This window comes from Petaurus breviceps, unplaced genomic scaffold (assembly GCF_028583685.1).
Source record: "Petaurus breviceps papuanus isolate PSGF00001 unplaced genomic scaffold, PetGlider_PUasm1.0 173, whole genome shotgun sequence".
Lineage (NCBI taxonomy): Eukaryota > Metazoa > Chordata > Mammalia > Diprotodontia > Petauridae > Petaurus > Petaurus breviceps.
In genome coordinates this window covers 14,320,288-14,347,698 of record NW_027185759.1, presented here as the reverse complement: position 1 = coordinate 14,347,698, position 27,411 = coordinate 14,320,288, and the positions used below count along the sequence as shown (strand labels likewise).

At 36.5% G+C, this 27,411-nt stretch overlaps 1 protein-coding gene across 1 annotated transcript in view; it reads left to right on the top strand.

Moving 5' to 3' along the window:
• GPR149 (G protein-coupled receptor 149) overlaps positions 1–27,411 on the top strand; it is an 89,226-nt gene that overhangs the window by 4,802 nt on the left and 57,013 nt on the right. Inside the window, exon 3 of the mRNA XM_069083432.1 lies at positions 8,508–8,980. Within this exon, the coding sequence (XP_068939533.1) occupies positions 8,508–8,980 (473 nt within the window). The remainder of the gene's footprint in view (positions 1–8,507; positions 8,981–27,411) is intronic.

Genomic DNA, 27,411 nt, shown 5'->3' with positions numbered 1-27,411 from the left:
ATCCTCTCTGAATTTTTCATTTTTCAAATCATGGTTATGATGTAATGTAGACATAATCTATAATGTAGACATCCCCAATTCCCCTTTATTACTCTTATATTACCATTATTTTTTCAAAATTATTATATTGTTATTGCTTTACACTGTTATTATTATACTATATTATTACTATTAAATATGCTACATATGTTATTCACTAATACTATCTGTATGACCTTGGGCAAATCACTTAATCTCCCTGGGCCTCAGTTTCCTTATCAGTAAAATGAGTGAATAAGACTAGCCTCTGAGGGTCTACCCAGATCTAGGCCTATGATCCTATGATCCCTCTGCATAGATAGAAGTAGATAGAGAGATTTCTTGTTATAGTGGATAGCAGCTTTGTAGACAGAGAGGCTTCTTAGTATAGTGGATAGAACTTTGGGGTCAGGAAGTCCTGCCACTGACACATACTAGCTGTATGACTATAGGCAAGTCAGTGAAATTCTCAATGTCTCAGGAAATTCTCAAAAATTCTAGATGAATTGCTGAATTGCATTAGCTGAAGGAATTTTCATCTGCATCAGTGAAATCACAATTCTAGAACTATGTCCCCTGAACCACCACCAACTCATCAATTTCACAAACATTGAATTCCCTCTATGTATAAGGCTTTGTACTAACCACAAAGAAAAAAAAAATAATACATGAACAGTCAAGTTAATATAAGAAAGAGCACTCCCCAGCTAATGGGGATCCCAAGAACTCATAGCGCCTGAGTTGAATCTTGAAAGAGCTATGGATGTTAAGAGGCATAGGTGAGAAAAAAAGTGCATTCTGGTATGGCAGATGATCTTATCAAGGGCTGGAGATGGGAGATGGAATGACAGGGAATGGCAGAGCAAATAGGCTCATTTGAATGGAATGTAGAGTATCTGAAAAGCAGTTATATAAAATGAATCTGGGAGGGCTGAAGCACAAAACTAAAGGACTTGAGACATCAAACTGAGGAGATAGTACTTTACTTGAGGAAATTCTGAAGTGAGAGAACCATTGAAATTTTCCACAGTAGAAAGTGAGTAACCTGGTCAGATATGTGCATTTGGGGGGAATTATTTCTGAAGGGATCTGGAAAATAGATGGGAGATTGGATGAACTGGAAAATAGGAGATCGAATTGTGACAAAAGGGCTTAAGGTGGTGAGGTTCTGAACAAGGGTGGTGGCCATGGGATCAGAGAGAAAGAATGGATGGGAGAGGTCTCAGAGCTAGAATCAGGTAATCGACTGGAGATGGAGAGGATGAAGGATGAGGAGGGTCCCAGAATATCAAAAGGAGTGTGGTGCTGTGCTCAAAATGAGAATCTGGAGCCGTACATACATCTCAATTTAGTTTTTCAGAGTGCTTCACTTGCATTATATTATCTGATCCTCACAACAACTTGGGAAGTTTAGAATAGCCATTTTACAGATGAAGAAACTCATAGAAGTAAAGAGAATTGTTTGGGGATCGATCACACAACTACTAAGCAGAAGAGGTAGGCTTTTGTCCTGGAGCTTCCTGACTCCAAGGCCAGCAGTCAGTCCCCTATACCACACTGAATTGCAGCTAATTAGATGCAAACCAGTATCAAATCATCTTGAGGCATTTCCTATTTCAATCCCTTTCAAAGTTTTACAAACATTGGTTGGATGTGACCTGGGACATATGTGATTTAACTTCATGCCCTGATGGCAGGAGGGCTAGCCCATTAGAAAGACCTAGCTTCATGTCCTACCTCTGATCCTTTTTATGTGACCCTGGTCAAGTCACTTAACCTCGAGGACCCTTATAATCTAAAACTATGAAATAACTTCTAGGGCCTTTATAATCTAAAACTCTAAAGTTAAGGGAAGGTGTCAATCTGTATTGGGAGATGGCATGTTCCTATCTAGAGTTACTTATAACAATAACATCACAGGTACATTGGGGGTGGGGGTGGGGAATGAACTGAATTGAACCTCATGCCAGTGCTTTCTGGGAGCCTTCCTGTCTAAGAACTAGGCTCCTAACTAATCATATCAAGGCCCACCACCAGACCCAACAGTTGTTTTCGTTTCCTTTTTTTTTGGGGGGGGGGGCGTGTGATTTTTTTTGTCAAAGCAGTTCTTGAGTTGTGTCAATTAAACAGGGCTAAGGGTGCTGCCTGCAACGTGGAAGGAATCCCAGGGAAGCATATTGGCTTTAAAGAATGGAAGAAAATATTTACTTGACACACATATGGGAAATAAATGTTCTTACTCTTATTGTAACTTCAAAGTTCTGACACTTTCTTATAAACCATATACTATCACTGAAAGGATGAATTTATTCTGACTTGGAATACTGCCTTCTACTCCTCACATATAAGAAATTCAGGAGAAGACAGGCCTATAGTGAGGGTAAGAGACTAGTGAATTGATTTATACTGGGTTCACAATGCAGTAATCCTTTCATGACTCTCCATAGTGCCAGAAAATAATTCCTGAGATTCTGGCCAAAGTGTGTAATATTTATGTTGGTGGGAGGGTTGCTTGTTGCTTGTTGCTGGGTGACAGAAAACCAGAATTTTGAAACCTGGTCCCTGGCAATGTCTGCATATAATAATGACTGGCTCTGGTGGACTAGACAGATGGCAGATTCCTTATAGTACTGTCATGCTTTGGAAGGAGGGATCAACAGTTCTATTTCCAAGACTTTTCTACTTTAACAAAGTAAAGCATCATTCCCTATGCATCTATCTTGCGCTAGTCAATTACATAGGCAAAACATGGGTAATTTTTTTCTTCCTAGCAGAGTTGAGCCCATTAGCTGTCTGTGAAGATGTAAACATGATTTTGCATCTCAGTTTTCATTGAATGTTAAATATTGGAATTGAAATAGGAAAATGAATTTCAGGCAGCTAGAAAATAATTAGCAGAGATCATCCCTCTCTCCTGTTTCCAAACATGAGCTGCATTTATCTACCAATGCCTCAGAGGAGAAAGATCAAGGTTAACCAAAAATTACTTCAAATACCAAAATCATGTTTTGCTAACAAAACTGCCCCTAAAAGGCTTACCATGAGGATATACTTTTGATTACTTTGTAGACATTTGGATTTCATTTTAAAACCCTGCAAGAAACTTCAAATATTTGGAAAGGAGCAGAGAAAAAAATTGAAATCTTTACTTAGAGTTCCAAGTTCCGGTAACATCAAAAATGGAGTGAGCTCTGGGTTTGCTGAGATGAACTCACTCTCTCAAGAGCAGGAATGAAACATAGAGACAAGACAGTCCTGCACTTTTAGCCTTAGCTGGCTATACATAAATTCATTTTATGCATAAATTTATATTATACATATTACACAAACATTATATCTAAATCATATATTATATAAATTCATATACATTATTGCAACAATTTTTAAAGAAAATTTGAAATACCCAGAAAAATGACAGTAAGTTGCTTTGAGAAGAAAAATAAATAAATTTTAAAATATAGTCCAGATATTAAATTACATTGAGAGACACATGGCTTAATGACTAGAAAGCTAGGTTCAAAATCAAGATGTGAGTTTAAGTACATGCAAATGACACTATATGGCCTTGGTCAAGTCGATTAGCCTCTCATCGCCCCAACACCATAAATTTCAGAGACGTCATTCATCATATTTGGAAGGGGGGGGTTTCTCCCCAGGCATTCCCTGCCCTGATGAATTCTAAGGTCTGATACATAACAAAAGCAGCATATAAAAATCAAATTATTAAGATTTTCTTTAAGTTAAGAAATTTTTGCCGTAATAATTATTTTTTAATAGTTTTGTCATTTCCTGTACCTATAGCTATGACTTTTTTTAATTCCCCTGTTGGTTTATTTTCTATAGTTTAATTTTAAATTAGCTGCTTTCTCCTATATGGCTATGCTTTATTTTTGGTTCCTTTTACTTGTCCATGACCTTTTAATACTCTTTCCCAATTGAGCACATTTTGTTAAGTAAACATTTCATTCAAGTTACATCTTTTCTCCAAGAAAACATGTGTTTTATACATTCATAGAGATGAGTGGTTGACACATGGTGAAGGATATCCAATAACATGCATCAATTGACTTATTTTGGCTCTTCATAGTGATAGTTTTTCTGAAGGCAATTCATAACTGAGCTTGTTGTTTATTCTTTTAAGCAAAACCAACAGAATCACTATAGAATATTAAGAACAATAACTCACATTTACATGATTTTACAAGATATTTTCCTCTCCACAGCCTTATGAGAGAAGTCACACAGCTATTAATCTCCTTTTGACACACAAGATTTTTGGAGGCTCATGAGTAGCAAAAACAGGATTCATTTATCTTTTCTAATGCTAAGACTAAAGCTATTTCTTAGGGAGGAATTTGATATAAAATAGGTCTAGGATAGACCCATCTAAAGGGATTTTATATTATTAGCTTATATTTGTCTTTGTATCCACAGCATGATGACTAGCATATAGTAGATGCTTAATAAAAATGCTTAATAAATGCTTGTTTAGCTTGACATAATAAAAGATATTGCAATGAGGATAATTTAATCTTCAGCATAGTTTTCCACAATGGCCAATGGTGTCATGATTCTTCTTACAGATTCCTTTCCAAAGTATCCTCCTTCTCAGCATCTTTAGTCAGAATGTCCTCTTTGTGTTAACTGTATAATTATTGTCAATAATAGTTATCATTATAATACACTCACATTAAAAATATTTATTTAGTTAATATGTTATTGCCTAAATTCCTTTCAACATTTAGTAAACATTCTTTGACAACTAATTTGTGCCAGACTCTCTTTGCAGGAATGAGGAAAACACAAAGTTTCAATAGAATATGGTATCTGTCTTCATGGAACTTACAGTGTTGAGTGTGAATATTGACAACCCAAGTAGTTATAATTCATATTACAAAAGTTACATAGAAAAGTTTAAATACCATGTGAGGTCTGAGCAAGAAGGTCATTGTTCTCTGGGGATATCTGTGTGGGTTTCTTGAAGGAACTGGTAGTGGAGTTCAGGATTATAGGATAGGTAAGAATTCAAATGAAGAGGGTGAAGGAGGATATCCCAGGCATAGTAATGGTATGAGTAAAGACATGGAGGTGGAAGACTACAAAACACATTCATGGGGCCAAAGGTATGTTAATTTGGACAGAAATAATATAGGTTGGAGAGGTAGGCAGAGAGGTGGCAGATTGAGTAGGCCTTTAGATAGAAGATAGAGGAGTTTGAATATCACTGAGTAGGCAATAGAGAGCTGTTTAAACCTTGAGAGCAGAGAGGCAGCATGACAGCATATGTGATGATTCTTCTAGCAGTAGTATGTGGCATGATGTGAAAAATAGACAGAGTAGAGACTGAAAAAAAAATCTGTTAAGTCATTTGAATAGTACATTTAGACTGTAATGGGGAAGAGGGCTATATTTGTGTGGTGACATCAAAAGAGATGAGGGGGAATATGAAAGATAGTGCAAAAGTAAAGCCAATGCAATTTAGTAACCGAAGGGTAGGAGAGGTAAGGAAGAAAAAAGAGTCAAAGATAAGAAGGGAAGAACAGAAGATGCACAGAAAAGTAATGGTCAGAACAATGAGCAGTTTTAAGGGGAAAGATAATGGAATAGACTTTGGATATATTAAGGTTAAGCTGCAGATAGCATATAGTTTTGAAAAGTATTAAACAAAATTTAAATTAATATACCATATATTGCCATATTAATTTTATTTGTATTTACTATTTGATAGATATATTTATTATATTAAAATAATATATTATAATTTGTTATATAATAATTATAATACATTTAATATAATGAAATAATACATTTTATCTGCTTGAACTATTATAGACCTAGTAAAAATAGCTATAGCTTTCTCTATTTCCCTGCAAATCTCTATCATTTTCACTTATTATTTTCAGACTGCTTCCTATATATCACAAGAATGAAGTCATATTCCCAATAGACATATCCCTTAAACGACCTTATACATGTAATTGAAACTACAAAATAATACACAAAACAAACCCTGGCTCAATTACATACCAATCCCATAGTTATCAAAATGTACTTTCTTCTGACCTATTCATTACATTCCTAGATTCCAACAGTGAGCCACTAATTGCAGGACAAAGATAGTATACTTTAAATTATGCTCCATTTAACTAGCAAGTGAGGTAATTCAATCACTGCATCCATTGAAAATAAATAATCAAAATATCCTGAGCTATTTTTATAAATTGTTTATAATAGAATTGATTCCTTTTGTCCATTACCTCTGAATATATTTTTATTTATGTTCTGTCATCAAACCATAATGAATGACACTCATAAATTCCATTTTGTTAGATGGCAGGACTAGCTTATAAATATTGACTTTGGGGAGCATTTCAGTAACAGAATCGAGTTTATGGAAGGCACAATGGTGTACAGGGAAATGAATCATATTTTGACTGTTCCATTGTCATATAAACTTTTTAAAGTTTTCACAAATTCCTTCCTTCTATCAAGAAATGGCTAAATGGCTAACAATAAAACAGGCAACCTGCAGAGCACAATTTTGTGCAGAAATAACACCACATTTTCAAAGAAGAAAAACAAGAACTTTACTAAAGTTACATTTAACTCAACGACAGTGGTATGGCTTCATACTGCCAGAGTGTAAATTTCTCCATGACAGGGACAATATCTCACAAGAATAATAACTGGTATTTACGCAGCACTTAATCAGTTGCAAAGTTTATAAACTATCTCATTTGAGGTCCCCCTCTTCAAATAACAGCTGGCTGGCATTTATATGACAATTTAAGGTTTGCAAAGCACTTTATAAATATAACATAATTTGGTCCTCATAACAACTCAGAAAAGTAGGTGCTATTATTATCCCCATTTTGCAGATGAGGAAGCTGAGGCTGAGAGAGGTTAAGTGACTTGCCCAGGGTCACACAGCTAAGTAAGTCTGTGAAGCAAAATTCAAACTCAGAACTTCCAGATTCCAAAACCTTATGAGGGAAGTTTTACGGATATGATTATGCTCATCTTGTAGATGAAGAAAATAAGCATTTTTATGGTCATACAGCTAATAAATATTTTGAACCCAGATCTCTTCTCATTCCAAGTCTAGGGCTCTTTCTTGTGTATCCTGTTGCCTCTTTGAGCTCTGCATTTCCCTGAAAACTAGAACTGTGCAGTGCACACAGTAGGTATTTATTAATTGTTACTGAAATAAAATAGAAGGAAGTAAAATGAAAGAAAATAAAAGAAAGGACAGTGGAAGGGAAGGACAAATGAATCCTAGGCAGCATAGTGAGATGTTCAAGTGGAAGAAAAAGCAGTTGATTTCCTTCACTTCCACCCCATCCCCACTCCCATGAGTGAAAGTGCATTTCCCAGCTTCTTTCCCAATGTCCACCACATAAAGGTATGAGAGCTTGTGATGATTCTTCTGATTTAAATTCTGAAGGACTTCAAATGTTCTTGTCAACAATTAAAAGTAATCCCCAGACTTTCAGATGTGGATGCATTAGGTATTGGCCCCCTATTCAATTTTCTGATTACTTTCCACATGTGGCAACATCAGAGGTGCACAGTGGAGGGAGTGTAGTAGGGGCTGGTCTTGAAAGGAAAAAAGTCCAGGGTTCAAGTCATACCTTTGACACATCCTGGTTGTATGACCTTAACCTATTCACTTAAACTCTCAGTATCTAAAGTAATTCTGCAAGGCCAAATTGTAGAACTTCTGTTTACCTGTTTGGGGAAAGTTAGTTTATTACTACGAATTCCCCACACCAAAGGAAATCATGGGTGCAGAACAGGGAAATTATAAGAGACATGTGGTGGTCAGTAAGTTGAAATGCAGAGTATTCCATAGAGAGTCTTTGTGAAGTTTCAAACTTTAGTAACTTAAGACTTTTAGAACAACTTTTATATTGACACTAAAACTGCTTGGGCATCTACGTGGCAGAGTGGATAGAGTGTGGTGTCTGGAGTCAGGAAGGGCTGAATTCAAAACTAACCCAGATACTTACTAACATGACCCTGGGCAAGTCACTTAACCCTATTTGCCTTAGTTTTCTAATCTGTAAAATGAGCTGGACAAGTAAATGGCAAATTACTTCAGTATCTTTGCCAAGAAGACCCCAAATCCGGACCCAATGAGTCAGACATGACTGAACAACAACAAAACTTGTATTTAAATTTTAATTACTTGACATATTCACAGCTTAATTTCCTTTATGCTTTTGGATGACAATTACTTTGTGTAACTGAATAAAAGGTAAGTTAATAATGTACCTTAATTTATAATAAGCTAAATCTCAGTGCAAATAATGAGCCACATGAAGTGGTCACATTATTGGAATTTGTATTACCTGCTTCTATTGTGTGGTAACCAATGATCATATATTACATAATTATAACTTCAACTAATGCAAATTAAGATGCACATGACTACATCACTAAAAATCATTATCTATATTAATTATATTTTTTCCCTATTTTTTCCTTAGCTAAAAGGAAAGGCTTTGAATTCAACTTGTCATTCCAACACAGTTATGGCATCTATAAGATAGCCCATGACAATTATGATGATGATGATGACAACTCCATATCATATCACAACTTGATGGACTATGAATGTGAAACCCTAAGAGACACACAGAAAGATACCAGCAACTTCCTCCATGCCATAAAAGTAGAATTCAGCACTGCATCTTCTCAGGACAGCTCAGTGCTGCCAGATATTAACAAAAGCACAAACACTGTTCCCACTGAGACAAAGCAGGAGTGTGACAGGGAAAAGAGGATTGAACAGGTGTTGACTGACAAAACAGGAGTATTTGTAACAGAAGATGCCAAAAACTTTGAAAAATCTACCTTTTTGGAAGGGCCAGAAAGAAGGCTTTCCCATGAAGAGAGTCACAAACCAGAACTTTCAGACTGGGAGTGGTGCAGAAGCAAATCTGAAAGGACTCTTCGTCAGGTAAAGTAGAATATTGACCATGAAATGAAAAGGGAGAGCCATCATATAAAGTCTCTGATAGCATTCATTTTCATGTGGAAGTTGTGCTTCTTAATCTTCTCATTCATTTTTTCATTCATTTCTTCAAATCTGAGTTTCCCTTCCCCCACATTATTGCTTTTCCTTGTATTTTTTTATTCTTAAAGAATTATTTGATCTTTATCAAAATTTATTGATTCATGTCTATTTGTGGTTGTTCAATTCTAGTTCTAGTTCTAGTTCTAATTCAGTTCTAGGTTGTTCAATTCAGGGGTCTTTTTCTTAAACTTAAATTACAATGTGAAGGTCCTTAAAGTCTAGTTCTTTCAGAAAAGGATTCATTATCTGTGAGATGATGTGAAAATGTATTTTCCTTCAAGCTATTAGATGATTATAATCTAAGTTGGCCATTGTTTTTCACATGGTTGTTTTGCTAATGAAAATTAGTCTTTTCCTACACTGTAATTTTAGTCATGTTCTATAATTAAAATTTTGAGACAACAAATTATATTCTCACTTAGTCTCGGGCATTTGTAATATTATTCCCTGATTATCTTCTGCTGGAAGTAATATATTTGATTACCAAAGTGAAATTTAATGACACAAAGCCCTATATGTAGGATATTTTAGCAAGTTATGGGGATACAAAGATGAGAATAAAAATTGCTTTGTATCAGAAAGCCCTTTATTTTATAGATAAGGACTCTAATAGTCAAGGAGGTTAAGTGACTTGCCCAGAGTTACATAGGTAGCAAACATCAGAGGCTGGCTGTGAACTTGTCTTCTGATTCAAGTCATTCAGACAGCATTTATTATGTGCTTACTATGTACCAGATACTGTGCTAAGTATTTGTAATACAAATATAAGCAAAAAGAAACACAATTCCTGCCTCCAAGGAGCTTACATTCTAATGGAGGAAGACGATGAATAAAAATGAACTAAAATCAGGGAGGAAATGGAAGTCCCCAGGAAAGAAAGAATGGCAGAGAAATCAAGAGTGCAGCCTGTTGAGAAAAGAAGGCACAACTGTCCTGGGTGTCTTCCTTCAATGGAAGTTCTTGGATGAAACACCCAATCAGAGGGAGAATCTGAAGGTCTGGGGGAAATTTTGAAGTTGATATTCCAGGGTTGGAGTGATCTTCCAGGATGAAGAATTTCTAGAACATGATAGCTAAATCAGGAGAGCAACCAGATGAGAAATGAAGAAGTCAGTATTATTTTCTCTGTACCATGCTACATATGGTCCCTTGCCCTTAAGCAGCATGCATTTTACTAGGTGATAATAACATGTAAATTCAAGATCATTAGGGCAGGAAGAAGACAATGACAACAACAGTACAGTGAAAAGAATACTGGATCAAAAGTTGGAAGACCTGTGTTGAAATTCTGCTACAGGTATTTGTGTGACCTTGGACAAGTTATTTCACTTGTTTATCTGGTTTTCAGTTTCCTTATCTGTAAAATGAATAAGCTGGATGAAATAATCTCTTCAGTCCCTTTTAAATCTTGGTCTGTAGCCAAACTAGCATTACTTTTTTAAAAATAAGCTAAATAATAAACCCAGATACAAAAGAAAATATCCTGCAAATGACACTTTTATGTTGCGAACTCTTTGGAGGCTCCAGATATACAGATTTAGAAGTTTTCCAAAAATTTATCAGTGTTTAAACTGAATAACGGAAAGGTAAGTTTCCACAATAAGAAAATAAAAGAAGAAAAAAATAATGCCTAGTTAGCATTCACAAAAAAGATGCTGTGCTTCAAACAAAGAGTGAAAACTCCTTCAAGTTCACTATTATTCTCAAGTAAGTTAGAAGTACAGAATTACATGATTGTCAGGATAATTTAACCTTGCCATCTAAACCAGGGGTGGGGAACCTGTGGCCCTCTAGGTCCTCAAGTGCAGCCCTTTGACTAAATTCAAACTTCACAGAATAAATGCTATTAACAAAAGGATTTGTTCTATAAAACTTGGGCTCAGTCAAAAGGCCACACCCAAGCACCTAGAACGTCACATGTGGCCCCCAAGCCTCAGGTTCCCCATACCTGATCTAAATCAATACACAGCATCACAGTTCAGAGTGGCTGAAGTGACATTTCCAAAGTCACATAGGGAATGAATGAGACAACCAGAATGAAAACTCAAGTCTTCTAACTGTCCCTCCAGGATTGCATCTACTCCAACAATTTTCAAAAAGTTTTTTTTAATTCTTTCCATCTAAAAGGTATTATTTAAAAATAATATCCAGAATGAAACAACTTAGGAAGATGACAGATGTACACAAAAATGTTTATTGAGAAACAGAATATTCTATTTAATATGAAATAATTAGTGGTTCTATTTTTCTTGTTTATTTAGATCAAACATTCAGGAAACAAATTATCCATAAGTGGCATGACTAATGACTCCCTTTTTCTTTTTGAGTCATGTTAATAAATTAGTGGTTCCAGAAAACTTCAATGTAACTATGGCGTATTTTCACACCAGAATTTTGCTGTATGAAATTTATGAGCAGAGAGGAATATACATACACAATATTTTTAAATAGAAAAAATACTTAAACTGAGCAGATGTCTTAGAAGGTAAAACCTTGAAAAATCTGATCTCCCACAAAGATGTCCTCAAAGGACATCCAAGTCTATTATGAACATTACCCTATTCAATGTATCAACCTCCTTGGTTGTTGTTTGACCTGTGGTAAGCAGAGTATTCTGAAAGTGACTTTTTTTAGACAGGAAGTAGAGCTTAAAAGGAAATAAACAGAAATTCAGAGAAAGTATGTTTTTAATTTTCAGATAAAGGGAAGGCACATCTTTATAAAAATGTATTAGATTTTAAAAGGTGATCACTTAAAAAATCTTAAATAGTATGTTGATGGTTTGACATGAATTTCCCTTATTTTGTAAAACCCTTTGTTCTCTTAAGGTTAACACCATATACTCCTCTAATTCCCCCCCCAAAATAGTATTGGTATTCCAATCTAATTAGAAAGTTTTCCCTTACCAAAGAGAGATTTTAGTTTTCTTCCTTATAATTTAAATTTAAAGGGATATATATTTGCTCAAATAAGGAATAAAAATATAAAAGTTTGACTTTTTTTACACAAAGGAAATAGTGACTTAAGAAGGATTATTTCTTCATGCATTTTCATGGAGTGTTTATTCTTATCCCTCCCTTCTCCCCACCCTCCACAAAAAAAATCACAGCAAAATAATTGGCAGGCTCATTCAATTATATCTGTAGGACTCTTTTAATGTGGCAGCCTGTGCAGTAACTGTGTTCATTTTCTAGCTCTTTCTTCTAAAACAGAAAATTCTTTCCCCTATTGTATGTTGATCAATCTCCATTCTATTCTATTGATATGGTTAGGTGTAGGTAGGGAATTATGTCAAGTAAGGAGACAGAGGAAATTAAGGTAGAATGGCAAAAGGGATGTAACTTCTAGGATTTGAGAATAAAATCTTTACTATGAAAAAAAGAATGTAAGGAGCCAATACAAATGGTAGTAGTATTTGTAAGGTTTGGTTTGAACATTAACGTCGTATCTATGGAAAGCCACTGGCTATTCATTGGCCTCCCTCTGCTGTGTTGGCACTTCAGTGGATTTGGTCTCCAGTCAGCAGTGATTGAGGTCTGAGGTAGTCCTTTGCCAAGTCTCCAAAGTGCAGCTCAGCATGCTCTTGCCGTGGCTCTGAAGCTCTTTGGTCACCAGGATTAAGGGAAGGGTGGTTATGGTGTGTCTGGCTTTCTGGTTTGTAGTGGTGAGTCCCCAAAAGTCCTTGGTACTGCTGCTCATGAAGAAAACAAACTGTCATGAGACAACTTGGGGAGTAGGAGAATTATGACAAAGTAAGCACAGATCATCTCAGATTGTGAAGGGATGTTAGAGAACATCTAGCCCAGTATATACCTAAAAGGAATGTCCTCTATAGCACCCACCACCAGTTAGTCATTCATCCTCTTTACTACAAGGAACAGCAGGTTTACTCTACCTCAGGATTCCTCTACTTGGGGGGGGAGCTTTTCCTCTAATCAAGGCTAAATTTGCCTCTGCAGCTTCTATCCACTGGCAGTGTGATTTAGTAGAAGGAACTCTGGATTTGGGGTCAAGTAATAGGGCTCAAATGCTAACACCAATACAAATTCAATGATCTTGGGCAATTCACCTCTTTAGGGTAAATGGAAAAGATAATAATTGACTTTTTCGAATATGAATCTATGATCCTACATAAATATCTTATACAATATAAACCTATAGATCTGCCCTCTGGGGCCAAGCAGTGCCATCCTTTTTCCATTTGTACATGACAATCCTTCAAATACTTGAACAGAGTTATCCAAATTCCCCCTAAAGCTTCTCCTCTCATAAATCATTCCTCTTCTAGAAAGAGTTCTATGGCCCCCATTATCCTGGTTGCCCTGCTTTGGATGCTCTCCATCTGCTCAGTATTCTGCCCGAAACATAGCAGCCAGAGTTGAATACAGTACTGCAGATGAAGAGACCTTCTCCTCTAATTTTCTGCTATTGAACTCTCATATTCCCAATTGACTCATCAGTCTAATTTTCTTTCTGAAGTACAAATGGGGGAATCTGAAGAAAAAAAGTTTTAATTATGCTGCTTGGTCCCACTCCAAAAGACAGCCATCTTCCTATAGTATCTTAGAATGAGGCAACTTCCTTGCTATACCTTGGGCATATATATGAGCAGTTAAAAGCAACAGCTTCCCTAGAGCATGAGACCCAAACAGAAGAAAGGATGTACTTGGATTTTGCCTCATAAACTCAATAATATGAGGGGTGGGACCATTCAGTAGGAACTAATTTTAAAGTGACCTTTAACTAAAATTTCAGGTCCTCTGCAAGTTGTACCAACTGGGCCTCAGGTAAGTGGCATTTTTATTATTTTGTAATATTTTAATAAGCTGCCGACAGAGTATTTCTCAGATGAAAGGCTTACAAAAATGATGGCATTTTTCATGTGATTTGAGTTGCTTTTCTCTAAAAAAAAAACTTCTCATAGGGAGATGTGGAGATAAGAATTAGCTTTTGGTAAATCAACCCTTGTAGGGGATGTACATTATTTTAAAGAATATGACAAAATTATTTCTTTTTAAGCTAAGTTTTGTGAAACTGATTCAAGTGAGCTATTGGGCAAAGGAATGAACAAGTCAGGCACATATCCCCATCATGAAAAAAGAAATGCCCAATTCCCTTGAATAAAAAGCTGATACTGTATTAAAAGTAATTTAGACCAAAGATGCTGCTGTTTCTTTCACTGGAATAATGGCAACCACTTTAACTTGGTTTCTAAGCAAGAGACTGAACAAAAGTGGCCAGAATGAAAAAGTCCATTTATTACTTTATATTGTTATCCTCAATTCAATTCAATAAGCATTGATTGAATGCCTATGCCATGGAACACAAGAAGACAATGAAATATTAAGGGAAAAAATGGAATGTTCTCTGCTCTCAAGGTACTTAACAGTCTATTGAGAGGATATGACATAGAGATAAGCAAATACGACATACACATTAAGTGATTTTGGTGGAGGTGGGCTTAGCAACTGGGGAGAGTCAGAAAATCTTCCTTTTGGGATGTGACACTGAGTTTGAGTTATGAGGAAAGCTAGGGATTTCAAAGAACGAAGGCAAGAGGTGAAATGTCACACATGGAGAACAACACATAGACCAGTTTTGCTGGGACATAGAACACAGGAGGAAAGGGAAATATGAGGTAAGTCTAGAAATAATGAAGATCTGATTGAAAATTGAAACAATGTTGTGAAGAGCTTTGGATGCCAAACAAAGGGGTTTGCATTTTTCCTGAAGGTAGCAAATCACTGCTGAATGATAAAATCAGAATTGTGGTGGAAGAATATCAGGTCAAAAGTCATTTGGCAGATCATAGATCATAGCTCTAGAGCTGGAAGGATTCTCAGGGACTAAATAATCCCCCTCCCTCATTTTAAAGATGAGTAGTATGAAGGGAGCTACAGTTACTTTTCCAAGGTCACACAGATGAAAAATCCAGAGACTGGCTTTTAACCCACATCTTCTGGCTCCAGAGATAGTGTCTTTCTACCATGCCATCCAATGTCTTACTAAGAGGAACAAATTGCTGAATATTGTCAATAATAGGCTGTACACCGCATTGCTATTTTCTACAACAATGCACCTGGGACAGCTGGTTCTCTAGATACTGCCCAAAGAGGAGATATTACTTGAAGATCTTTCAAGTGATTCAAATTCTGCTTCAAATTCAAATGCTGCTTGGTCCCACTCCAAAAGACAGCCATCTTCCTATAGTATCTTAGAATGAGGAAACTTCCTTGCTATACCTTGGGCATATATATGAGCAGTTAAAAGCAACAGCTTTTACTGTCGTTTTTTTACTTAAACTGCAGTTTACTACCTGACTTCCATGCCCATTTTAGATAGATAGGTTGGAATTATACTGCACACTCAACCTGTAATATTCATTTTTATCTTCAAAATAATAAAAGGCATAGAAATTAATGCTCTAGGGATTTCTTCCTCAACTAATTAGAATGTTCCTCAATGTGACTGGGTAGCCCTTGCATCATTCACTGTAATGAAGCACAATCCACTTGTCTAATTGCTCACTTTCAGAAAACACCGAGGAATAACTTGAATTTGAAGCCTTGTGTTAACAGCCTAATTCATTTTATTCACTAAGGACCACCTCCATGTTAGCATCCATATTATAAAATAATGCTTGTGTCTTCTCACATTTCAAAAAAAAGAACTTTGAGATTAGAAAGATGGCTTAGTGAATAAAGGCTGGACCTCTATTAGGAAGATCTGAGTTAAAATCCTGCCTCGAAAACTTAGCTGTTTGAGTCCAGACAAGTCATATGACTCCTCTGTGCCTCCATTTCATCATCTATAAAATAAGGGAATTTGAAGTAATGGCCTTCAAGGTCTCTTCCAGCTCTAAATCTATTTTCTGAATCCACTAAGCTCTTACTATCCAACATTCAATAAGTGTATTAAACAAAATTTTCAGGAGAATGAAAGTAATGTCTATTAGTGATCATTTTATTTCAATGGCTATGGGTGGTGCTTTTACATTTTGTGCCTATAGAAATCTGATAAATTCTACCTCTCTTTGAAATCCAGATCTGCAGAAGTCATTAAGTTCAGATCATTTATAAACAGGAATTTCTTTTACACTGTATATAACACTTCATCATTTAGTTTTGCTTGAAGAATTCCAATGAGCTCCTAAGGCAGCCCTCTCTAGTTTGAGATACTTCCCAATTTGGGAAGTCCCCCCCCCCTTGCATCAAGCCATAAATTTGCCTCTTTTGTGACTTGCCCCTCTTTCTCTGAGTTTTTCCTGCTAGGTTCAAGAAAAAAATAGATTCAATTTCTCTTCCATCTAACAGACCAGCTGACTTAAATCAAATTATCATGTCCTGTCTAAGTCTTTTCTTAGGCTAGACACCTCCATTTATTTCAACCAGTTTTCATGTAGCATAATCTAGAAATCTTTAACCATCTTGAATTTTCTCTTCTGGGCGCTCTCAAACCAATAACCTTACTAAAACATTATACCCAAAATTGAACATGACTAGCACCTCCTCATTTTGGGGTGATTTACTTCCCTTAATGTAGCCTAAGATCACATCAACTAGGGATGATGGGGATGGCTGCCTTAACACACTGCTGCCTCATATTAAACTTGCAATCCACTAGATACCCTCAAGCAACTTTCACACAAACTACTATCTATACACATCTTCTCCCCATCTTATACTTCTAAAACTAATTTTTTTAACCCAAATGCAAAACTTTGCATTTATCCTTATTAAACTTAATGATAGATTCAGCCAGTGCTTAGGTTTCTAAATAATTTTTTTATTCTAACTCTATAATCCTCATATTAGATATACTTACCACCTTTGTGTGACCCGTAAATCTGCTAACAATGCCATATAGACATTTAACCAAGTCAATGATAAAAAATGTTCAAGAAGATAAGACAAAATATAGATCCCAGACTCCAATAGAAAGGAAGGAAACATGTATTAAGCACTTAATATATGTCAGGCACTGTGCTAAGTTCTTTACAGATACTGTCTCTGTTGATCCTTAAAATAACCCTGGAAAGTAGATGCTATGGTTATTCCATGATATAGTTGACTAAACTTAGGCAGGCAGAAGTTAAATGAGTTTCCCAAGGTCACACACCTTTTAAGCATCTGAGACTAAATTTGAACCCAGATTTTCCTGAGTCCAGGACCAGTGTCATCTACAGGACCAATTAGCTTCCCAGAAATCTTTTTTTCCAAGTAAATAATGAACAAATAATGTATGTTTTTTGGCTCTATTCATTCAACATTATTCATATCTAGTTAATTGTGGATCTTCACATCTCTCCATCTTGTCCATGATTATAGCTTTGGCTAAAATCTAGGTGAATTTCATCAGTACCCCTCATCTGCCCTACAGATCTTGTTACCATGTCAAAAAAGGAAGCATGACATATTCCTAGTGAAGCCATGCTGTCTGGGATATCATTTTTTCAAGATATTCACTTGTCCTCTTAATAATCTGTTTGAAAATTTTGCCTAAGAGTGAAGTCAAGCTCACTCATCTCTAATTTGCAGCCTCTATTTCTTTCCCACTTTTGAAAATCAGAATGGTTGTTCTCCTTCAGTCCCATATCCTCTTGATTATTCTCCACCACCTTTCAGAGAGCATTGTCTGAAGGCCAGCGATCAATTTTGATATAGAGGAAGCTCACAGGCACTGTTTCTCAATTGTCTGAAGAAGGAAGGGTCAAGAAAAGCAACTCTAAAAGAACTAGTGATCAATAGGTCATCTAGACTATTATTGTTGAATTTATTTATTTAAATATAGTTGGCGTAGAAAATAAGTGATCCAATATTGCTAATATACATTAATTGGAAAAAAATTTAAAATAATTTTCTTACTGACTATGGAGTATGCTAAGATGTAGTGGGAGGGAGGATGGGGTGGTAGATGTGGGTATATGTGTGGGGAAGGTAGATGTGAGAGTGGTTGTAAGCTGTTGCTGGTTTTACGAGGTCTGTAATGGAATTTCTATTTCTTTTGAGTCATAGCATTTGCTCCAAGATTTTTTTTTAATCTCCACTCCTCAGAAATTATTTCATCTGGAAATAGCCTTTCACACACGGGCCATGACTTCTTGTAGTATTTTGATTGACTCCTGGGAGTACAGAAAGCAATAAAATGAACCAAAGATCCATAGACATTCTCCAGTACTTGGTATTTCCAAGTGAAAGAAAAAGATTTGAAGGTGTTACTAGGTATATGACCTTGGACAAGTCACTTAAACTCTTAAAGCCTCAGTTTCCTCATCATGATTAAAAGGTTAATTGGACTACATGACTTCAAAGCTGTCTTTCAGCTCTTAACCCATAACCTTATGCTTCTTTAATGTCAAAGAAACAATCAACCAATAATCAACAAACAGCAATCACCATTAACAAGTATTTCTCAATCATCTACTCTTTACCAGGCACTGTCCTAGGTACTAGGCATACAAATACAGAGAATAAAATAATTCTGACTTAACAACAAGGTTACATTCTTGTGGGGGAAACAAGTATATATAAAGAATATAACACATAACTATAAAGTTAGTAATTTAGTTTTGGAGAGAGGGAACAGGCAATTGCGGGGGAGGGAGAATAGTGAGTGGCCTCATGCAGAAGTTGCTGCCATAGCTGCCTTCTAAAGAAATAGCAAAATTCTTTGAAGCAGAGGTAAAAATTCCAGGCATATGAGACAGTCACTGGAAAGGCACAGAGATGAGAGATGGAATGCATTAAATGAGGAACAGAGAGAAGGCCTGTTTGGCTGAATAGCTAAATGTGGGAGAGTACGTAACATCCATGAGATTGAAAAGATGAATTGGAGTCAGGTTGTGAAGGGTTTTAAAAATTAGAGAAGTTTATGTTTTATCTTAGAGACCATAGGAAACCACTGCAGTTGTGTGGGTAGATGAATCATATGGAATATCTATGCTTAAGAAAACTTCCTTCGACAATAGTGTATGAGATGGACAAAAATGAGTAAAGGGAATCAGGAAGACCAGTTAGGATGCTGTTACAATAATCTCTTACTAGATAATTGACAAAGCTGAGAACTTTGATAATACTTGTGTGTGTCTGGAGAAAAGGCCTTGGATGTGGGAAATGTTGTCAAGGAAAAAACAGCAATCTTTGGCAACTGATTATATAAGTGGATTGAGGGAGAATGAAGAGTCCAAGCTAATGCCAGGATTACAGACTTGAGCCACAGAATGCCATTACTTTTGACAGAAATAAGCAAGTTTGGAATGAAGAGATTAGGAGGGAAGATAGAGTTCAGGTTTACATAGACTGAATTAAAAATGTCTCCATGACTTCCAGTTAGAAATATTAAATAGTCATTTTTTAATCGAATGCTTTATTAACTTTTAGTTTACATTATTCATTTCTGCAAGATTTTGAGTTATACATTTTCTCCCCATTTTTCCCCTACCCACCATCCCAAAATAACAATCCCACTGGATATCCCCTCCCCCAATGTGCTCTCTCTCATATCTTCTCCCATACCCCCTTTGAATTTCCAGTAGGGCATGGTGGATCTCTATGCCCCAGTGCCTGTATATCACATTTCCCACTTAGATGTAAAATAATATTAATAATAGTATATATATATGTATATATATTTAAACATTTGATTTTAAAACTTTGAATTACAGATTCATTCCCTTCCTCCCTTGTCTCCCAACCTTACAGGGAAGATAAGCAATTCTGTATAGGTTGTACATGTGTAGCTATGCAAAACTTTTCTATAGTGGATATATTGTGAAAGCCTGACTATATTTCCCTCCCTCCTATCCCACATCTCACTTGTTCTATTCTCTACTTTGATCCTGTCCCTTTTCAAAAGTGGGTGCTCTCAACTTCCCTCCCTCCCAGCCTGCCCTCCCTTCCATGATCCCCCCTCTCATCCCCTTCCCCCCTACTCTCCTGTAGGGTGAGATACCCTATTTAGTGTGTATGTCATTCCCTCCTTAAGCCAAATTCAAAGAGAATAAGGTTGACCCATTCCCTTTTGCCTTCCTGTTCTTCCCCTCCATTGTAACCATTTTCCCTTGCCTCTTCTATATGAGAGAGTTTACCCCATTCTGTCTCTCCCCATCTCCTCTCAATATATTCCTCTCTCACCTCTTAATATCACCTTTTAAGTATCATCCCTTCCTATTCAATTAGTCCTGTGCCCTCTATCTATGTATACCTGTACACATATATACATACACATATGTATTCATATGCCCATATACCCTCCTATATACACATAGATATGTATATATACATACATACACAATATGTATACATACACACGCACATATATATATATATATATATATATATATATACATTTCTATTCCCTTCAACTATTCTCACACTGAGAAAAGTTTCATCAATTACAATTATTGTTTTTCCTTGAAGGGATGTGAAGAGTTCAACTTTGATAAGTTCCTTATGATTTCTTTTCCCTGATTACCTTCTCATGCTTCTCTTGCTTCTTTTATCTGAATGTCAAGTTTTCTATACAATTCTGGTTCTTTCATCAAGAATGCTTTAAAGTCCTCTATTCCACTGAATGACCATATTTTTCCCTGAAACATGATATTCAGTTTTGCCAGGTATGTGATTCTTGGTTTTAATCCCAGGTCCTTTGAGCTCCAGAATATCATATTACAAGCTCTTTGATCTCTCGATAAGGAAGTTGTGAGATCCTGTGTTGTCCTGATTGTGTTTCCACAATATTCAAATTGTTTCTTCCTGGCTGCTTGTAATATTTTCTCCTTGATCTGGGAATTCCAGAACCTGGCTATAATATTCCTAGGAGTTTTCTTTTTGGGATCTTTTTCAGGAGGTGATCAGTGGATTCTATCAACCTGTATTTTGCCCTCTGGTTCTAAAACATGAGGGCAATTGATCTTGAGAATTTCTTGAAGGATGATTTCTTTTTTTTTAAAGCAATTGGGGTTAAGTAACTTGCTCAAGGTTACCATTTCTGGATGGGTGATGAGTGTCTGAGCCCAGATTTGATTCCCAGGTCATCCTGACACTGGGGCCAGTGGTCTTACTCACTGTGCTACCTGGCTGCCCTGAGAAGGATGACTTCTAGGTTCTTTTTTTGATCATGGCTTTCAGGTACTCCAATAATTTTTAAATTATCTCTCCTGGATCTATTTTCCAGGTCAGTGGATTTCCCAATGAGATATTTCACATTGACTTCTATTTTTTCATTTGTTTGGATCTGTTTAATAGTATCTTGATTTCTCATAAAGTCACTAGCTTCCATTTGCTCCAATCTAATTCTGAAGTATTGAGTCTCTTCAGTAAGTTTTTGAAATTCTTTTTCCATCTGGCAAATTCAGCTTTTTAAGGCATTCTTCTCCTCATTGCATTTTTGAGCCTCTTTTGCCATTTGAGTTAGTCTATTTTTAAGGTGTTATTTTCTTCAGTCAGGTTGTTGACTCTCATTTCAGAATTTTCTTGCATAGTTCTCATTTTTCTCCCCAATTTTTCCTCCACTTCTCTTATATGGTTTTCAAAATCCTTTTTAAGTTCCTCTTTGCCCTGTAACCAGCTTGTATTTTTCTTGGAAGCTTTTGGTGCAGGAGTCCTGGCTTCGCTGTCTTCCTCCTGTCCCATGCTTTCATCCTTTTTATCCCCAAAATAGGAGTGCAAAGTTGGGTTGCTCTGCTTGTTTTGCTTCCCTTATTTGCTCCTGTTGCCACTCAATTACTTGACTTTTGGACTTTTAGCCTCAGTAGGACTCTGATACCAGGCAGGGAAGCTTTGTACCAAATTCTGGGGTTTTCTCAGCTCCTGAAGGTATTAGTTGGGTGCCCTCTCTGAATCCTCCACACACTCTGGCAAGCTGGTCACACACCCAGGACCTTCAACCTAGACTGCAATCCAGATCCAAGCAGGTTAAAGCAACAGTGATTACCCCTCAGAATGGTCATTTGGTCCCCCTACAATCTGCAGACCAGGACCTGAAGCTGCCACTTGACAGTGGATGCACTGCCATAGCACCTCAGCTACTTCTTGCCCCAGGGGCAAAGGCCGACCACACTCTGGAACTACTGCATCCCAAAGTCCACACTGCACTGACCTCTCACTTTGTACTTAGCATCTGTGTGTTGATAGTCCTGGAAACTTCCACAACTGCTGGTGATCTGAAGTCCCTCCAGCTGGTGGCTGGCCACATCCACCCTGAGGCTAAAACTTTGGGCTCCCAGCCAGGCTGGACTCAGCTCCCAGAGCACTGCCCTGGCCCCTTTCTGCTGGCCTGCCAGGCTGTCCTAAGTGGGAGGTTAGCTTCTCTGTGTCATTTTGTGGGTTTTGTAGCTCCAAAGTTTCTTCAGAATCACCTTTTACATGAATTGGAGGAGGTGGAAGCTGGAGCCCCACCAATAGTCAATTGCTGATCAAAAAGTGTAGCTTACGGGCAAGCCTGAGACTGAACAGAGATCTAAAAACTGTTTTTTGCATCACTTAAAGTTTTTAAGACAAAAATACATAAACATGTAACCACTAAAGAAAGAATATTTTTAAAATGTCATATATAATGGCATAAATTCCATACATATGACAAATGTTAAGGGAAGTGATAATGGAGTAAACATTATAGGGTTGAATTGGTTAATAAAGTCTTTTTCAAAAGGTTAAGTCTGAAGGAATTAATGTAAATAAAATCAGCTTTGTATTTTTTTAAAAACGGTTTTAATTGCTCATCCTTGTGACTTTTTTTTAAGTTAGCAAATCTAAAATAGCTTTGTAACAAGTGATAATCATAACAATAATTACCAGCAGTGCCTCTACTGAGGAAAAAAAAAATAAGTGAAAAGTTGTGCCTTATTAAAGAAGTTATTTACTGCCAGCTTTGATATGCATGGGGATGTCTGGCCCCCTGGTATACCACCACCAATTGCATTTTGCTGCTCACACTGGTATTAGAGTAGAAAAATTCTGGATCCCTCTTTACAAGTGCAGGCTATGGTTTACAAACCATTCTTGGTAATCCAGTGTGTGGTGACTTTTCTATTCCATAAGAGGAGAAAGGAGAGGAGAAAAATAATATGTTTGAATAAATGCCCTCTATAAGCTATGGCTTTATTTTAAGTGATCAATCAACAATTATTAAGCACCTTCTATATTCCAGTAATCAGTCAACACACTGTGTATTTATTAAGTGCCCACTAGGTTCTAGGTACCGGTGACCCAAAAACAAAAATGGAACAGTCCCTGCCCTGGAGGAATTTAAAATTCTACTGGGAGAAATAACAAATATGGAAAGTGGTAGCCAGGGAGAGGATCTTTCACCTAGGCAGTCATGGGACTTTTGGGTGGAGCCATAAGGCAATAAATCTTTACATCCTTTGATTATTTTTTTAAAAATTCTTTCAATTATGAGACAAAGTTCTTGAGAAAGGGTTTTTGAAATCTGACTACAACCTGTAGAACCATTCATATTGCAGTTCTGTAATGTCATCTAAATTAAGATTGCAATGCTCTCTTCTGAATATCTGTTTTTATATTCATCCCAGATAAAGAATGAACAAATATGACTCTACTTTTTTTTTTTTTAAAGTAGTCAATTAGTTTGGCTCATGTACTTGGAGCTACTTTGAAGAAATCCATGATGTGTTCATTGATTTTACACTAATACAATATTTACATTTGAATACTTCATTAGGTCAGTGAACTCATCAAGGTTGTTTCTCTCAAGTGGCATAGATGATAACTTATAAACACCTTTTCATGCTGTGAGATGCTTGTCTGGCTTGGAGGAGTGGGCACAGTGGACAGTCAGAAAGACCTGCTGTCAAATCCCATCTCAGAAGCTTACTAGATATATGACTGTGGGCAAGATATCTAACTTCTCTGGGCCTTAGACTGAGTTCAATGATCTCTACAATACTTTCTATCTCAAAATCTCTGATACTATGACTTCCTTCCAAAAGCCTTCCATACCTAGATGTCCTCATGTTTTGTGGGTATCAGTAGAGCTTTCCATCAATGATCCTTCATTCTCAGCATATAAAGAGGTGACCTCATCTTCTAGTTATAAATCTCTTGGGTCACCATAATGCTACTTCTGGTGATATAATAGAGTTCACTCATGCTGAATATGTGTCTTTTCATCACCCTGTGATCGGCAACTTTGATCTTTCAGATCACTCAGTCATATGTCATTTCTGTAAGGATATTGCTGTTTCAAAGATGGGCCTTTGTTTCAGAAAGAAATTTAAGGTCATTAAAAGCTCTGTTCTGGGGGTGGCCAGGTAGCACAGTGAGTAAGAGCACCGTCTCCAATGTCAGGAAGACCTGGAGATCGAATCTTGGGCTCAGACACTTAGCACCCACTCAGAAACACCTGGCCGTGTAACCTTGAGCAGGTTACTTAACCCCAATTTCTTAGGGGCGGCCAGGTGGCTCAGCGAGTAAGAGCACTGGCTCCAGTGTCAGGATGACCTGGAGATCGAATCCCAGGCTCAGACACTCAGCACCACACCCAGAAATAACTGGCCGCGTAACCTTGAGCAAGTTGCTTAACCCCGATTGCTTAAAAAAAACAAAAAAACAAAACCTCTGTTCTATTTCTCAAATGCTTGTCGATCTTGTTCTCTTCCATTTATTCAGTTCTGGGCCCAACTCCTTGTCTATCTGAGATTCTAGTCCTAAATTCTTGTAGTAATACAATGAACTGGTTCCCCAAGTGTGCATATCATAATCTAGATATATTAAATTTTATCTTTCAGTTAACAAACATGTATTTCCTTGTTCTCCTATCTCCTCCCCATCACTATTGAGAAGCAAACCAAAACAAAAACAAAACCTTTGTTACAAATATGCATAGTCAAGCAAAACAAATTTCCACATTGGTCGTGTCCAAAAAATGTCCTATATATTGAGTTCTTCACCTCTTTGTCAAGACATGGTTACCATGGTTCAGTCATCTTTGATCTTCTGGAATCATGGTTGGTAGCAGTCATTTTTAATCCAATTAGATTTTCCTGTACAAATTGTTAGACTGATCACTTTTGATTTATCATGGAGGAAGTTCTGTTAGGTTCCAGGATTTAACACTGTTTGCAGAATATCAGCCCCAAGCAGGATCACCAGGAGAGCTTTTTCACCTATGAGATTTCACTTCATGCCTCTGCAAGGAACTGGTGAACATCTTTGGTCTGTATTTTGTACCTTATTTGATGTTACTGACCAAAGGGTCTGTGAAGAGAATGATCTCCATTGTTGCATTTGTCAAGGAATCTGATATAATATACATGAGAGGTAGCTCATTTGTAAAGAGCCTTTGATGCTGTATTTTGTTCTCTATGAAAGCAAGTCCTTTTTTGATAATAAACAGTTGTGACTTCTTTATCTGCATATTTCAGTAAAATGTCTCATTGTAAGGCTACAATTGCTATATTATTGGGAACATATACAAAAGCCTTCCAATAATCTTCCTACTTTATTTAGCCCTTTCAATTCCTTTCTCACCCCTACAGCATTATCTCAATTCTTCTTCTATCTCTTCTTCACTTGTCATTTAAGGCTGTGTAAAATACCTGTCAAAATTGTTGCCTTATTATTTCAATTGGCTGTTAGCTCCATGACAGTAGGGGTCAGAGCATGTGTATACCTTGTATGTACACCTTACCAATGTGCTCTAAACACTGGGTTTTGATGTTGAATTAAATGCTAAGGAGGAGCCAGATGAGACAGTGGATAGAGCACTAAACATGGATTCAGGACCTGAGTTCAAATTCAGTCTTAGACACTTCTAAGTTTTGTGACTCTGGGCAAATAACCTAACTTCTGTTTGTCTAAATTTTCTCCCCTCAACATGGGGGAAATAATAGAATCTATCTTCATTTTTGTTGTAAAGATTGAAACACATGATAGTTGAAGAAAATTTTGCAAACTTAAAGCACTTTATAAAGACAAACCATTATCTATTATTTAATGAATGAGTCAATGAATCAGTGTATAATTAAATAGCTTGGGGATCCCAGATTGATTCATGATTCTGCTCTTAACAAATGTAGTGTAAGTTTGTTATTTTTCTTAAGGATAGATTTTACAGGATTGCATCTTTTTTCTATAATTGAGATAATTTGTTCTGGGGTTTGTAAGCCTAGGGCTTTCCAAGCTTTTTTCTTCTATTCTACTACTGAATATCAAAATGTAAACCACACAGACCATAATCATAGACTGTCAAAGCTGTATTTCTTAAGCACTTTCTGGGACATCAATATCAACCATGAAGTCCAAAATGAGCATTTTTCAAACTAATATGGCAACAAAACACTTTAGCACTTAAAATATATTCACAGAACCTGTAAGTTCTGATCTAGGCATGGGACACTCCTACCAAGAAAAGTTAGAAAAGGAAATTTTTTTCAATATGAGAGTATTCTCATGTAAGTATATAAAGTCAATAAGGAAAAAATGCAGATTTAGTAGTAAATATGAAAAGACATAGTAAATACAAGTAATATCTGGCAGCACTAGATCCTGGCGGTGGAGGGATGTCAAGAAAGGTCTCATTAGGAGGTAAGACTTAAGATGAACTTTGAAGGGACCTCGTAGACATTCTAAGACTTAGAGGTAACGAGGTAGTGCATTTCAAGCATTAGTTATAACATGTGCAGAATCACTAAAGTGAAACATAGAATGTTTTGAATGAGAAACAGCAAGTTGACCAATCCATTCAATTTGATGGATCAGATTATTTAAAGGGGAATGACATTTAATAAAACTGGAAAGGCAGGCTGGATTTTTCCTATAACAAAGAATTGAAAATTGGAAAATCATAGAAAATGACTAAACACATTCCATCATTCTATGAGACTAATATTGCATCATGAGAAATAACTAATATGAAGGATTCAGAGAAATTTCATTACATATATATGTACTGGTAGAGAGTGAAATTGAGCATAAAATATCAAGTAGTAGAATGATCACTTCAATATAAATAATTTCAAAAAATGTTAGAACTCTGGTAATAGTGTTAGCTAATCATGGCTTCAGATAGAAGTGTTGAAGCATGGCTCCTATCTCTTAGCAGAGAAATGGTAGGCAAGAGATAGAGGATGACATACGTTTTCAAATATGGTGATTGTATTGGAGGCTTTTGTATTTTTCTTTTCTACACTAATGTGTTACACTAGAAGGCTTCAATTTGTGGTGGGAAGTAGAAAAGAAGGTAGCATGTGAGTGAATGGATAATGGTAGAAATTTTAGAAATGGGGTGATAGAGAAAGAGGAAGATGGAAACAGAAACAGACAGAGGTTAGAGGAGGAAAGGAGAAATGGGGA